At 45.2% G+C, this 14,862-nt stretch overlaps 1 protein-coding gene across 7 annotated transcripts in view; it reads left to right on the top strand.

Annotated features, from left to right (window-relative positions):
- The window catches only part of KCNQ5 (potassium voltage-gated channel subfamily Q member 5), a 469,780-nt gene that overhangs the window by 302,010 nt on the left and 152,908 nt on the right, over positions 1 to 14,862 (top strand). For all 7 annotated transcript variants that reach the window (XM_046641231.1, XM_046641229.1, XM_046641230.1 and 4 more), the window contains exon 2: positions 4,875 to 4,965. In XM_046641231.1, coding sequence (XP_046497187.1) covers positions 4,875 to 4,965 — 91 coding nt within the window. The remainder of the gene's footprint in view (positions 1 to 4,874; positions 4,966 to 14,862) is intronic.

Raw genomic sequence — 14,862 nt, 5'->3', positions numbered from 1 at the left:
GCCATTTTCCAGCTCCCAGCCCCTGCCTTCTTAATCTCCCACCACAGGCATCTGAACTTTCTAGTGTGCCACGGACTTTTTGTAGTCTGGCAAAGACTATGAACCATTCCTAAGAATAATGTTTTTAAATGCATAAAATAAATGTGCTTACAAAAGAAAAAATTATATTGAAATGCCATTATTAAAATAATAAACATGTTTTTGATATAGTGATACAGAAGCTTCTTTATTAATGCATAAAAAACCCCCAGCAGTGGGTCTAGGAGCTACTATAATCTCGAAACAGTGATGAGCAAAATCAACATTCAAGATGGAACAATTTCGGTTTCATCTACAACTGAGAAATAGGATAGGAAAACATCTGTCATGTCTAAGAGCGACAAGGTCAAAAGTACTGTGAATGTCACATGGTTCGTGGTCATGGTTAGTGACAAATAAAGATGTAATTTTTCCATCCACATTCCCTGCCTCCTAAATCCTGTCCACAGACCCTGGGGAGCTCAGAAACCCTGCGTCCAAGGACTCTTGCCACTTCTCCCATTTTTATTCAACTGGGAGAGAGGCGGAGTGGGGTAGTGATCCGTCATCAGTGTGTACACATATGAGTGGGATCCTCAGAAGCAATGATGTCAGCAGAGCCACCTCAGTCCCCAGCAGGTCACTGCCAACAAGCCTAGGGTCTGAACTCTGGTACTTCAGAGGGTCATCCTGCGTCAGTTCAGTGCTGTCTCCAGCCAGAGAGTCTGTCTCTGGCAACGCTACCAACAGCCAATTCATAGTAGAATGTGTTCATCGTTCTCCATGATGTCATTCTCCAAGATCAGGAAATAGTCCTCAAACATTCTTTATTCTTATTTACCAAAATCTTATGTGCTTAGTCTGCACTCTCCTCAGGATAACATGTTCCATATATTCACTTCCTCTGGAAAAAAGTACTTTCATATCTCCAATGAAACTTTGTGCCCAAGCTTTACATCTGCCATTCCAAGTGGATGTCTAAAACTGGACTTGTCCTCTTCTCCTCAATATCAGTTTCTCCTCCTGACTTTCTTGACTTTTCTCCTCCTAACTTGTTCATAGCATGACCAATAACCATGGAAATCTCACACTTTTCAGCCACCACACCCCTTCCCCAGCCCCACTCGCCAGTCTAACGGTGATGGAGTCAGAGAGCTCCCGTGTTCACAGCATCCCTCCAGGCTGCTCTCTGTTCTCTCTCATTCCTACCAGTTAGTTTACAACCAAACCTGGACCACCAGTTACACCCCCCCTGCTTCTCAGCTGCTCAGGTACATCCTGATGCACGCTGCTGCCAACTTGACTTTCCCAGAGGGCAACTCCAAAGATATTAGATCCCCGTTAAAAAATATCAATGGCTCCAACTGTCTCCTGAACTAAATACAGACCTTGGGGACAAGCCTCTCCCTGTCATGGCCCCAGACCCCCAATTCAGCCGTCTGTCTCAGCCTGTGCTACAGTCAAACTCAGTGACTTTTTGTTCTATGAAACAGGGAGCAAGTATTTTACCTCCTTTGTTTTTTGGCTTGCTGCCTTCTCACATTTTCCCCTCCTTCTGAAATGTGGTTCTCCAGACACTTCTCTTGTTGGAACCCTACCCTTTCTTCAAAGATCATCTCAAGCAACACCCCTTTTTGAAGACGTTCTTGATGTGCTTCCACCATCCCAACTGAATAGAAGCCCTCCCTGCTTTCGGCCTCTGTAGCACTTTTCCTAGCACTGTCTGCCTCTGCTGTTCACCATGACCCAGTGCTGTCAAGTCACCACCTCACGAGGTCTTAACTTCCTTGAGGGAGGGACTGCTTTAGCTTATCCCTGCCCCTTGGGCGGTGCTCAGGGCAGGTCTTTACACCAGCTTCCCAGCACATTTTCAGTTGAACTGAAATGATTCCTATGCAGAAAATGAGTTTGCAGGAATAACTTGCCCTCCACTTTTCCTGTATGGCCGCGTGATAAGCTTGATAGTGGGTGCTCATCACCTCTAATTTTTGGTTGATTAGTGGATTCCAGTGATACTGTTTGTGCTTGGCCTTCCGCTGCACAGTCCCATGGACTAGCGTATTCATTCTCCCCAGCCATCCCAGCCGCTGTGCTAACTCACTCGTGTTGGGCTCCGTTTGGTCGGCGCTTGATAGAGGAATCTTCCCTAATCCCAAATCTGGCTTTTTGGGCATTCAGCCTGGGAACCCCACCCTTAGAAGGGGGTCACACTTGGTGTCAGGCTCTGCTGTGACCCTCATGAAATTATTAATAATTTCTTAACAAAGACCCCACATTTTCACTTTGCGCTTGACTCCACAAATTAAGCAGCCAGTGCTGCCTGACTCTCCTCTCCTGTGTGCTGTCACCCGTGTGTCTTCCCAATCTTTGAAATCATCACTCAGAGTTTTAATTTTCTGTTTGTATCTGTTTACTACTCCGTATGCTTCAACAGACCTTAAACTCTGTGAAAGCAAAAAAAGAGAAGACTCTTGTTTATTGTCATATCCGCATGGCTCAGCCTGGTATTACATACTTAATCAATATTTGCCCGTTGGATAAATGGGTGAATGGCTGCAGGAAGGAAGGAGTTAATGCGTTAGCGAGTGGATTTGTTGGTCCACAGCCCCGCAGGCAGAAGTGGGAGCGGCTTTGGCTTCCACCTTCAGACAGGATCTACAGCAGTAACAGAATTCTAGGACAGAGCTGCTCTTGTTAGAAAGGAGGGTAAGATCAGCTCAGGGAAGAAAATGGGTGAAGTAGTGACGTGAAGGAGAAAGATTAAATGACACCAAACAGTAATGATAAAGGAACCAACACAAGGACTCACGCTGTAGACTTGTTCTGAGTAAACTATGGAGACCACGAAGCTGCAGTTGGGATGCTCTAGAGGAAGAAAATGGCTTGGTGATCAGATAATCCCCTGCTTGCTCTTCCTAATGTTTTCTGGTAATTGTGGGATCGTGTCTGGAGACCAGCTGCGCTCCAGACGGAGACCTGTACTGTGTTTACTTGATGCCACGTTGTCCTCCCACTGCCCTAGTGACCCCTGAATTTCTCTTTCTCATTAGTAGTTTGGGGGTCATACAGGTGCGCTGGAATTTGATTTCTAATTTACAGTATCCAGGCTGTTAGGGTCAATTTAAAGTGTAATCCAAAGTATCTTGGATCATCAGACGCACGAGTCCAAGTGTGCTGGGTAGTTGTTGACGCGTGCACTGGGCACTCTTCCCTGGTGGACTTGGTTCCCGTGGAGACTTCTTCTACTTGGAATGACCATACTCCTCTCTCAGTTTGAAGAGGTGGAGAAGTGACCCAGAGCCCTACTGAGCTGAGAGTGTCACCGCTGTTCTCGCCCACGCCTGTGAAGTCAGCAGTGCTGTGCTTGAGCAGACAGTGCCTGACGCCCTTCCTGCTTGGCTGCCTTGGATAAGCCACAAAATCTTCTTAATTCTCAGTTTACATATCTGTAAAATTGCGATAATGATATTTCTACTCCATAAATTTATGAGGATAATGTGGATCACGCGTGAAAGGGGCTTAGCACAGTGTCCAGCTTACAGGAAACTTTGTGAACGTTAGTAATTATTATCAGCATACACAACGTGAGCAATTATGAATTTCTACTCGGTTCTGTATTGGGATAGACATAAAGAAACAGGGAATCCATGGTATCAGTTGGGGATTGGCAAAGTTTTTCTCTAAAGGGCCAGAGAGTAAATATTTTACTCTTGTGCACCACGCTGTTTCCATCACAACTACTCAGTTCTGCAGTTGTGGTGCAAAAGCAGCCACAGACAATAACATAAACAAAGGGAGTGGCTGTGTGCCAGTAAAACTTTATTTATAAAAACGGGCTTTAAGGGCCAGATTTGTTCCCCAGGCCATAATTTGCCAGTCCCTGGCTATAGGCCCTTGGGAGCTCCCAGTGAAGTGTGGCGGAAAGACTTGTAAGATTGTCAGGGCAAGCCGAAAGGAAGCAGGACTAACTCCACTGCCATACTAAAGAACCTGGAAACAGACATTTTAAGGCAAATTATTTTAAAAGCTTCCCAGAGATGAGTAAAAGTAAAAAAATATGGCCTAAAGCAAGTAGCTCAGATATTGTGGGTTTTTTAAAATCTTATATTTCAGGATAAGTAACTTCAACTTTAAACCAGAGCCTGCCCTTTTGATTAGACATTTTCCTTGAGAATGCAGATCCCCCTCGAGATCCCCAAGTTCCGCATTTCTAGAGATAAAAATGTCTGCAGACTGATTGGTAGAAAATGCTGCTCCTGACGTCTGCAGTTGCAGTGTGAGTGGACAGAGCTGAGGGTCATTTCTCCACGGTTGTGAGGAAATGGAAGGTACCTGGTAGCAGAGGAAGCACTCCCTCCCTGCTCTGTTCTTCTTAGAAAGGAACGGCAGGTGCCAGTCCATGAGCAACATCAGACTGGAAATGGGCAGTGGCTTAGTAACAGCCACTTAGAGCACCTGATGGCTCACCAGCACTGCCTCTCTGAAGGACAGCTGTGGCAGCGCGCACTCTGGGCCAGCAGAGCAAACGCACTTTCTGGGCCTGTCTCAGGATCTCTGCTTGGGAAATGAGTTTATGGGAGATCACAGATTCCTAGCTGCAGACATGTAAATACAGCATGCAACTCACACACACACACACAACCTTCTCTTCATCAATAAAGTCACAAAGCAGCCCCATTTGCACTGCATGTCATATTGTATTTTGATATTCAAAATGGCTGGTCCCTTTCAGGGTTTTCATGTCCTAACTGATGCCAATTCAAATGGGTCTGGGCTTTATTCATAGAAATAAGAAATTAAGTCTGTCATGATAAGGCCAGTTTCTTATCAGATTTTTCTTTTTTGTTGTTTTACAGTTTTCTCCTTGTCTTTGGTTGCTTGATTTTGTCAGTGTTTTCCACAATCCCTGAGCACACAAAGTTGGCCTCAAGTTGCCTCTTGATTCTGGTAAGTGAAACATATGAGCAAAAATGTACATAAAGTTTATGTAACATAAAAACTGTCTGTAATATTTATGCTGTGCATTTTATCCCACGAAAAGTTCCATCTGGGAAAGAGAGAGTTACTGTGCAGTGTGAAAGTTTCAAAGATCGCTGAGCCCTTTGCCCACCATTCTCACTGTAGTCAGTCCTTGGGACTACACGGGAAGATTCAGCATTGCCATTACATAGAATGTCCTGTGTTACAGTACATCGTAAATAGAGGGCAATACTTGGACGTGGTTTTATGTTTATCTATGGAAATAAATTATATGAAGAGTCAATATCCATGAATTCTTTCATTATTTTGCTAAAAGTTGCAGGATAGAGAGCATTTTCCAGTAACTGCAATTAGGCAGTAGCTAAGTATAATTGGCCAAGAACTCTGGGAATATAGCACCTCGTAAGAAAACAGAGGCTCCTTCATGCTCTTCCAACCGACAGCCAGCACTGAGTTCTGCCACTAACGCAGTTACCTGATGAGAAATTCTGCAGTTTGCTCTGATCTCATTATGCTGTCAATCCTCAACCACACAGAATTGCTCAATTCATTTTAAAATGGAAAAAGACCCCAAGATATTTTAGTCTGAATTATTCTGAGGCTTTGAAGCTCTTACACTTTCTATTATGGCTAAACTATAGCACTGTGCACTCAAATCACATCTGGTTGAAAGTTGGGCTCGTTTACATCCACTTTGACCCACTCAGTCCAAAAATATCAGACTTGACAGTCTCAGAACTCTCCGAATGAACTATAAACTGGAACAACTCACTTCTGTAAGACCTGGTGGATGACAGAGGAAGAGAGAGAAAGAAGGGGTGGGATAAGATGACTGTGTGCCCCAAAAGCAGAGATGGTTATGGGCTGCAACGAGCATTTAATATCAGAAGGTTATTCTTACTTTAGGTGGAAACTAAAGATGTCAGCCCATATCCCTGAGCAGAGGGCAGCTGCTCTTCCTACCTGTGCTCTCAGATGCTGGTCTGTGCTTGAAGTTACCCAGAAGTCATCAAGTCTCGGTCCCATGTGTCAGGGAAAAGGCATTTTTGAGCCCGGAACAAATCTATCCCAATCTGTTTCCATACACATTGTACTTGGTATATGGCTTATGTTAAGGTTAGTATTTTAGAACCCAAGATAGAGAACAAATAGACAAAAGGGCACGTTGGGGATTTGTCCCATTACAAGGTGTCCATTGGGGCAGCAAGTGGGCTTTTAACCTCATGCGCCCCTTTGACAACAATACATGATCCAAGCCCACGGGCTCAGGCACAACTGGCTTCTGGGTTCACATACAGAACTACAACTAGGAATTTTTAGATTGAAAACACAAATCTGATTTTTAGACTTGGGAACATGAAAAACTGAATCTACTCCATGACCGATGAGGTATATCGAGAATAAATCAAGTATTAGGAATCCCATAAAAAGGTATCTCTCATGACCAGGCCAAGAATCCAAAAGGTTAGGATTACATTCTCCAAATGTCTGAAATGTAAATTCAGTCATTGCTAATGAGTTTCTAAATAGTGCAAAGGAACCCAAACAACCCCTTGTTATTATAAAGCTGGAAGCAGATTACTCTCTTGATTTTGAAATGAGCAGTGAACAGTTGATCAGAGTTGAGTAACCAGAGTGTGTTTGAGTAGATAAAAATGTCAGTGTTGTCACACACCCTCAGTCTTTTTTCCCCAGCCTTATTGAAATATAATTGACATGTAACATTGTGTAAGTTTAAGTTGAACAATGTGATGATTTGACATACTTATATGTTGCAAATTGATCACCACAATAAGGTAGGTTAACACATCCATCACCTCACATAGTTACCATTTTTTTGCATATATGATGAGAACTTTTAAGATCTACCCTCTTAGCAACTGTCAGGTATCCAATACAGCATTGTTACCTGTAGTCGCCCTGCTGTGCATTAGATCCTCAGAACGTATTCATCTTATAACTGGAAGTTTGAACCCTTTGACTACCTTCATTCATTGCCCCACCCCTGTCCCTGGCAACCACCAATGTACTGTTTCTATGAGTTGTTTTTTTTAAAGATTCTACATATTAGAGATATCACACAGTGTTTGTCTTTCTCTGTCTGACTATCTCACTTAGCACAATGCCCTCAAGGTCCGTCCATGTTGTCTCAAATGGCAGATTTCCTTCTTTCTCATGGCTGAATAATATTCCATTGTGTGTATATATCACATTTTCTTTATCCGTTCATCCATCCATGGGCACTTAGGTTGTTTCCACAGCCTGGCTGTTGTGAATGATGCTGCAATGAACATGGGAGTACAGATACCTCTTTGAGATCCTGTTTTCATTTCCTTTGGATATACATCCAGAGGTGGGATAGCTAGATCATATGATAGCTCCATTTTTAATTTTTTGAGGAACATCCGTACTGTTTTCCATAGTGGCTGTACCAATTTGCATTCCCACCAACAGTGCACAAGGGTTCCCTTTTCTCCACATCCTCACTAACATTTGTTAACTCTTGTCTTGATGATAACCATTCTAACAGGTGTGAGGTGATATCTCCTTGTGGTTTTGATTTGCATTTCCCTGATGATTAGTGATATTGAACAGCTTTTCATGTGTTGGCCATTTCTCTGTCTTCTTTCATCCCTCAGTCTTGAATGCCTTTGGATTTAGCAAAGTAGAAATCAGCCCCTTTATGCAAATCAGCTCTTTGCTTTGAGTGATGTGGTAGGTGCTGCAGAAAGATGCTCTCAGGAGGTGTTTATGGCTTTCCATAGCAAGAGGGTTTGCTTATCCTCCTATTTCTGTGCTATAGGGAAAATCATCAAGGTATATGTTTTAAACCAAAGTGTATTCTTAATACTTGCCTAGAAATATGCAGACTTTGTTTGGGTCTAAGATTTTACTGCTGTTATTCTTCACCAATATTTTCTCCAAAAACTATTTTATTTGGACAAAAAAATTAAGAATAGGCTTTATTTTTCTTCTTATTTATTGATTAATAAATTAGAAAAGTATGCATATTTTAATTCCTTTTTGCAATCTTAGCATAATATATCATAAAAGTTCAAAAAAAAAAAAGTTCAATCATTTGTAGGATATTGGAAGAAGCCAAGAGAAATCTTAATGATTTAGAGACTCTCTTATTTATTATCTTTTAACATGTATGTTTGAAACAGTCCAATTTCCCGATTTCCAAGTCTGTCTATCCTCCAGTCAGACAGAATCCACACAACGCATTTCTGACTAGCACTATTTTTATTTCCCAAGATGGAACCTATCTAAAGAATTGCCGTCTCAATAGTAACAGGAATGGCTTTTAAAATGTTCATAAAATTTACAATAAAGCCACTTTTGGTCACAATTAAAACACCAGAGGAGTAAATTTAGAATTTTATATAAATTATACATCCTAATTGTATATTTTTTCTGTCCCATTTGGTTTTTTGTAAGATTTTAAAAGATGTTCCGAATTCTAACTCTAATTCTATTTCTCTGCAAGTCAAAGGCACCACGCTTCCCACAGGGAGCACCTGCCAGCAAACTGGCCCCTGGATGAATTTCCAGGACCCTGTTTGACACATGCTTTCCACCTGTTCCTCAGGGGCACCAGCATTTCAGGGGCTGGCCACTGCTCTGGGCTCTGTCCGGCTCACCTCCTGGGCCCCAGGCATCTCCAGCCCCCAGCGCCACCGGGATGATGCTCTTGTCATTCTCATCCAGAGCTGCCCTGCCCAGTGCTCCTGGGATCCAGAACTCACACCTGGGCTACAACCCAAATGGGTGCCTGTGTTACTGGGTTCTTTTATTCTTGTCAGCTGTGTGAGCTGGGAGTTCACACTGCATGCCAGGTTCTTGCTGTCTCTTCACAGAAACAGCGGAGCAGACATGAGAGCGTGAGGGGAGTCTGGAGCCAGGCCCATGAGTGCAAATCCCACTTGCACCCCTTATGAGCTGTGACTTTGGAGACTCACTCCCCTGTGTGGACAATGATATGCCTACTTCATACAGTTGTGAGGGTTGAATCCAAGTGCTCAGAACTGGGCCCAGGTGGAGCAGCTACAAGTGTTTTCATCACTGGCTCTTCCACACGTCACGGGGCCTCATAGTCAGAGAGAAGTATTTGTGGACTGTGGAGTGTTTGAAAATGCTACATTTGAGAACATATCATACTTTTCTAGTAGAAAACAAGTATCTTTGCAAAAGTTTTCTCGCACAACTCTATTACTTGTGGCAGCTTTCTACACAAAGGTGCTCGTCTGACGGTGAGTTGATGGCACGCATTCACCTGCAACGTGTGTTCACAGCAACCACTTATTTGGGTGACTAATTTAACTGATCTTTATTGTTGTAGTTTTTGCTAAAGTGCTTTGTAAGCTCTTGGTTTCATAAGCCAACTCATGGCTTCGTAACCTCTTCTCTCGGTGGCTGCACCTGCTGAGTGGAGCTTCGGGCAGGGATAGCTCTGGATCTGACGGAGTCGCTCGCTCTGCTTTACTCTCCAGAACATGATATGAAGCTGTGCCCAAATGCCAAGGAAAATTCAAAGCTGGTGCTACTTTTCCATGTTTTGTAAATTCTTCAAAACTGGAAGGGAGGTCACATTTTTTAAGTAACTCTTATCTATGACTCATTGATTTCTTATTAAAACAAACAAAAAGCTTGCAGTGTAAGTATTCCTCTCATTTTACTGAATGGCTAGTTAAGGTGCCAGATCACCCACCAAGGGTGTGACGGGGCCAGGATTCCCTCCCAGGCCTGGCTGACTAAGAAGCTGGATTGTCTTCAAGGCATTGCACAGCCTCACATCTCTTGCTTCTTAGTCAAGACTGACAGGTCTAGAGTGCATTTGCTGCCTCCATGATGCAGGAAGGCCTGAGGCTTCATGTGGTTCCGGATGCCTGGAGACCCCTACAGCCCTCCTTCTTAGGACATCAGTTTCTTTTTCCATACACAATCCACCTACAAAGTTATCACAATCAGGTATACCAATTCAGACCATTAGAAGTTCTTTGCGTCAGCAGCCTGATCCGTGGGTAAATAGTCCAGCGTAAAGATGTGCCTTCTGGTCCAGCTCCCGTTGCTCAGGTGGCATCGTGCTGTTGAAGGAGCTCTCTTGTTTCCAGGTTAGACTATTGTGGAAAGGTTTGTTCTGGTTCATTTTGATTTCATTAGTCTGAGGTTGCACATTTTAGCATTTCATATCCTAGCTCCTTAAGAACAATGCCGATGCTGTTTAGAGTGCATTTCCTCTCAACTGGATAACTTCTCGCCTTCCAGACTAGTTTTAAAGTATTCATTTTAGGCCTTTAATGTAGACTGTTCAATACATTGAAAATAGAAAACCTTTTCATTTAATAAAAGTGGTGTATATCATTTGCAAAATTGTCGTTGAAGCTGGCCGTGTCTAAAATTGCCTGCCCACAAGCAATAAAGGAACTGTGATCACCAGTCTTAGCGAGATAAAGAAGGTCCCAGTGAATCTGCGCCTCTGCCCTCCTGCTGTGCCAGGACGACTCCCAGCCACAAACGGATTGTGCTGAGCTTCTGGACGAGGGCTCACAGACATGGTCAAACACCCAGGTTTTCCTAAACATCTGGGTGTGCGGCACCTTCTAGTAGAGCACATGCATATTTGCTGTTTTTGTATCAGGTGGAAAAGTAAAGCTGGGTTTGCTGTTTCTTAGCACAACGAATTGGTTCCTGAAATGTGTATAAATGAGATTTAGGGAGATCTAATTATATCTCAAATGCACTAGTGGAGCTTATTATTTAAAGAAAACCTGTAGTGAATCCCTTTGTTAAGTGAAGAGTTCTGTTGAAAAGCTAATAACAATTACATAAGTAATCTGTGTTCTGTGTTTTTCTTTTTCTAATGTGGGTGCAAGTGGTCTTTTTTAAAATGCTAGATAACTCCCCGTTATGTCCATTATATAATGTGGTCTTGAAGAATTAGCGATGTTGTTGCCATTTCCCATCTGTCATTATTAGTAGAGAGGGGAAAAAACAGCCAGAAACACATTTACCAGTCCTCACAAAGTGGAAAGTTTTGCGTGTAAAATTATATGAATTTGATATGGAAGATTACACTATGTCTTCACATTTGAAGCTCTGATGTTGAACAGTGTAGGAGAGGATAACAGGGTGTAAGGATAGGAATCCATTCGAGGACATCAAATCTCATGTTTGTAAAGGGAGTGACAGAGTGGGAGATATCAAGAAATCACATACAGGGAGTGAGTGATGCTCCTTTATGCTTACCGCATCCCTGTAATTTACTGCAGAAAGCTCTCAGAATATCCCAATGAATATTGAAAACTGCAATTATTTTTCTTTGCTCATCATTCACCAAGGAAAATGCAAATAAACTCTAAAATGATTCATGGAGACTAATGACCCTCATCAATCTGCCATGAGTAAAAAGAAAAAGCAGGAGTAATTTAACACCTACACTGAATCTTAACTGAGGGTGATAATAGAGTCAGTAAGGCGCCCTGTGAAAAGCAGTTCAGATATTAGAAGAAGGAGTTGTTCAAGTTAAAGGTAGTGAAATTGTGCCTGAGAAAGATCACATCCCTGCCTATGGTTGAGGAAGGCATGAACATCCCACGTGTCAGGTGTCTGGCCAGGGGTCCAGTCTGGACCACAGAATTGCTCTGCACAGTTTTGGACATCCTTAGAGCTCTCCAGGAGCCAACTCAACAGGCCCACACGATCTGCTCTCCTGTGTCCTCTGAGCTCCACAAAAGCATGTTCAACTGAGAGAAAAAGAGAGAAAGAGGAGGAATGGTAGATATCAAAGCTTTGCTGGAAAATTATCAAGTCCACACTGGGTGGCAACAGAAGGAAGGACCCTTCCCTTACTATCATTCCAGGCTGAAATGGTTTCCACCATCTGAAACCTGGGCCAAACGCCTCCCTCTTCCTGGAATAAACTGCCTCTTCCCTCTGACTTCTCTCAGCACTGGCTACCTCACGGTGTGTCCCCTCCCTGATTTATGTACTCAGAATGTTTACGCAGCACGCGGTGTGGGCGAGACCTTCTTTGGGAGCTGAGGATACAGCAATGAGCAAAATAGGCAAAATCTCTCTCCTCGTGGAACTCACATTTTTGTGGGGAAGACATACAGTAAGCAAATTAGCAAATCAATATACTAAGCGTTATAAATGAAAGTAAAGCAGGAAAAAGGATCAGAAAATGAAGGCGCATTTGGGTAGCACACTTGGAGAAGTCGACTGGGGGGGACTTCGAGTGTCACAGCAGAGACTTCAGTGAAGGGCGGCAACAAGCCACACAGTGATAGGCGAAGAGCTTTCCACACAGGTGGAGCTTCCAGGATGAAGGTCCTGGGTAGGGCGCACCTGTGGGTCTGAGGAAGGGCGAGAAGAACAGAGCAGTGGAGGGACAGTGAGCGGGGGTGGATGGAGAAAAATGAGGCATCAGTTAGACCGAGATTTCTTAAGAGAGTCAATGCTGATTCAGCAGAAGGGCTTAATACAGTGGGATCGGGTGAAGGGGTATCAATAAATACTTGATGATAGAAGATGGCCAATTACTTAACTGCACAGTGTTAAAATTGAAATTTTCGCAGTATTGTGTATGTGATGCCAAAATTAAAACAAGATGGAGGACCTGACTTTAGAAGGAACAGAAGCAGAGGAGACAGAGGGTTGAAGCCATGTAGGAAACAATTGAAGTCCCTCATATAAAACACAGTGGAGCCCTGAACAAAACCGAGGCAGCACGACCCAAGGAAGGGTCGGAGTGGAGCAATGTGGATCGAGTCCAATCAAAGCTGCAAATCCTGTATAATCCGTCTGTGCCTCACAGGGAGCTGGGGGCATTTCTGCCCAGAGCTGAGGTGGTCTGTGCCTCACAGGGAGCTGGGGGCATTTCTGCCCAGAGCTGAGGTGGCCTGTGCCTCACAGGGAGCTGGGGGCATTTCTGCCCAGAGCTGAGGTGGCCTGTGCCTCACAGGGACCCTGGGGGCATTTCTGCCCAGAGCTGAGGTGGTCTGTGCCTCACAGGGAGCTGGGGGCATTTCTGCCCAGAGCTGAGGTGGTCTGTGCCTCACAGGGGGCATCTCTGCTCAGAGCTGAAGGGGTCTGTGGCTTGCTTGCCCCATGGCTCCAGATTGCTCTCCTCCTGCCTCATTTCAGATGCCCTTGTTCTGTCTGCGGTTCTCGTTTGCCCTCGGCCTCCCCACCACCTCTCTGATTCCGATCCAGCTCTTCCTCTGACCTGTGTGTCCCAGCCCTGGATTTCCCAGCTGGTCTCTGATTCTGTGGATTTCCGCAGATTTCCCTGGCTCCTGCCCGCTCCCTCTTCTAACTTCTAGGCCTAGTCCCTTAACTCCCTGTGATTTTAACCCAAATGCATGTGATGTGCTTCTGACCTCCCAGCTCTGTGCCAGGGACTGGAGTCCTAAACACGAATTAGATGTTGCCCTGCCCAGGAAGCATGTCCAAAGCGTGCTCTCGTCTACAACCTCTGACTGACTCTAGAAAAAACAAAAAGCCTTGAAATCGCAAGTTTTAAGAGAAAAATGGTGAAATCAGGAGAAGAAAGAGAAATAGGTTAATCTGTCATTTTTAGAGATTCATACTGTAAGGAAGGCACATGAGAGAATAGACTGAAGTCTTGTGTTTCTCATGAAAATCGCAAATAAGAAACCAGAAACTGTTTGCAGCCTAGGCACTGCTGATCCTGATCACGCGTTGAATGTCGGTTGTTACCCTGCAAAGCCGGAGGCTGGAAGCGGCGGGCGGGTCCCCCGTTCCCGCGCGGGCAGATGTCGGGGCTCACAATTGAGGGGAGAAGACGCATCGTGCTTCTGCAAAGCAGATTAGAGAAGAATTTCCCAAGCTGTAAACGGCAGCTTGACAAACAACATCACAGGCTGGATTCAGTGAAAATGCTGCGGACGAGCTTCCTCCGGGCTGTAAATCACAGTGAACCCAGAGCACGTAACTGCGAAATGGAGAACAGGAAAGAGACTGCGAGGGCGACAGGCCTGCAGCCCTGGCTTGATGACGGCTAGCTGAGGAGACTCAGCACCGTGGAAAACCTGGGCAGTCGTCCTCGAGGAAGAACACCGAGGAACAGCCAGGCGGGCCCGCGAGGCCGGGCGGGAGTGAGGCAGCGCCTCCCTAGGAGTGCGGGCCGGGGGAGGACTCCCTCTGTTTCCTCTCCAGTCCCTGACTCTCCTGAATGTTATCTTTCAAAGTCAGGTGAAAACAAGTACAAATCAACATCAAATGCAACCTTAGAAGAAAGAGAACTCCCAGCGCAACATAGCGTCGTGCAGAGGCGCTCCTGCCTCTGGCTGCGCGATGGTGGTGACGCGGCCTGTGGGCTGACCAGCTGCGAGTTGGCGGGCTTTCTGCGCGCACCTTCTTCCTGGCTCCCTGGGGCCTGACCCGTGGTTCGAGCGGCAGGGGACGTGTGCTCAGGGGCGCTGCAGCCGGCGGGAGAGGCCCTCGAGGACTGAGATCGCGGCGAGGGAGCGGGGTGACCAGGTTCGGAGCTTGTCTGCTTGTTGAGTCCAGGGAGGCTGCGGACAGCTCCAGGCTGGGGGTACAAAGGGGAAGCATCCAGGGGGTTCAGAGGCCGCTCGCTGTGAGGACGGCCGCTGCCTGGAGTCCTCTCTGCCGACGGAATGATGTTTTCCTACCTGGAGCTGCTCATTGATGCACTCGTTCTTTCGCTCATCAGATACTCCCTGAGCGCCTCCCAGGTGTGTGAGCCGAGGCCCCGCACAGAGTACACCCGCTGTGCTCTGAGACCCCAGCCCGGCCCTGACGGTTCTTTACAATTGTTTTTCTCGTTAACTCAGGTGGAGAATTTTGAGCAGGGCGCACGCGCAGCCCTTCTCC

Source organism: Equus quagga, chromosome 15 (assembly GCF_021613505.1).
Source record: "Equus quagga isolate Etosha38 chromosome 15, UCLA_HA_Equagga_1.0, whole genome shotgun sequence".
NCBI classification, from domain to species: domain Eukaryota; kingdom Metazoa; phylum Chordata; class Mammalia; order Perissodactyla; family Equidae; genus Equus; species Equus quagga.
Note: the sequence above shows the minus strand (reverse complement) of the source record. Positions and strands in the feature narration are given on the sequence as shown.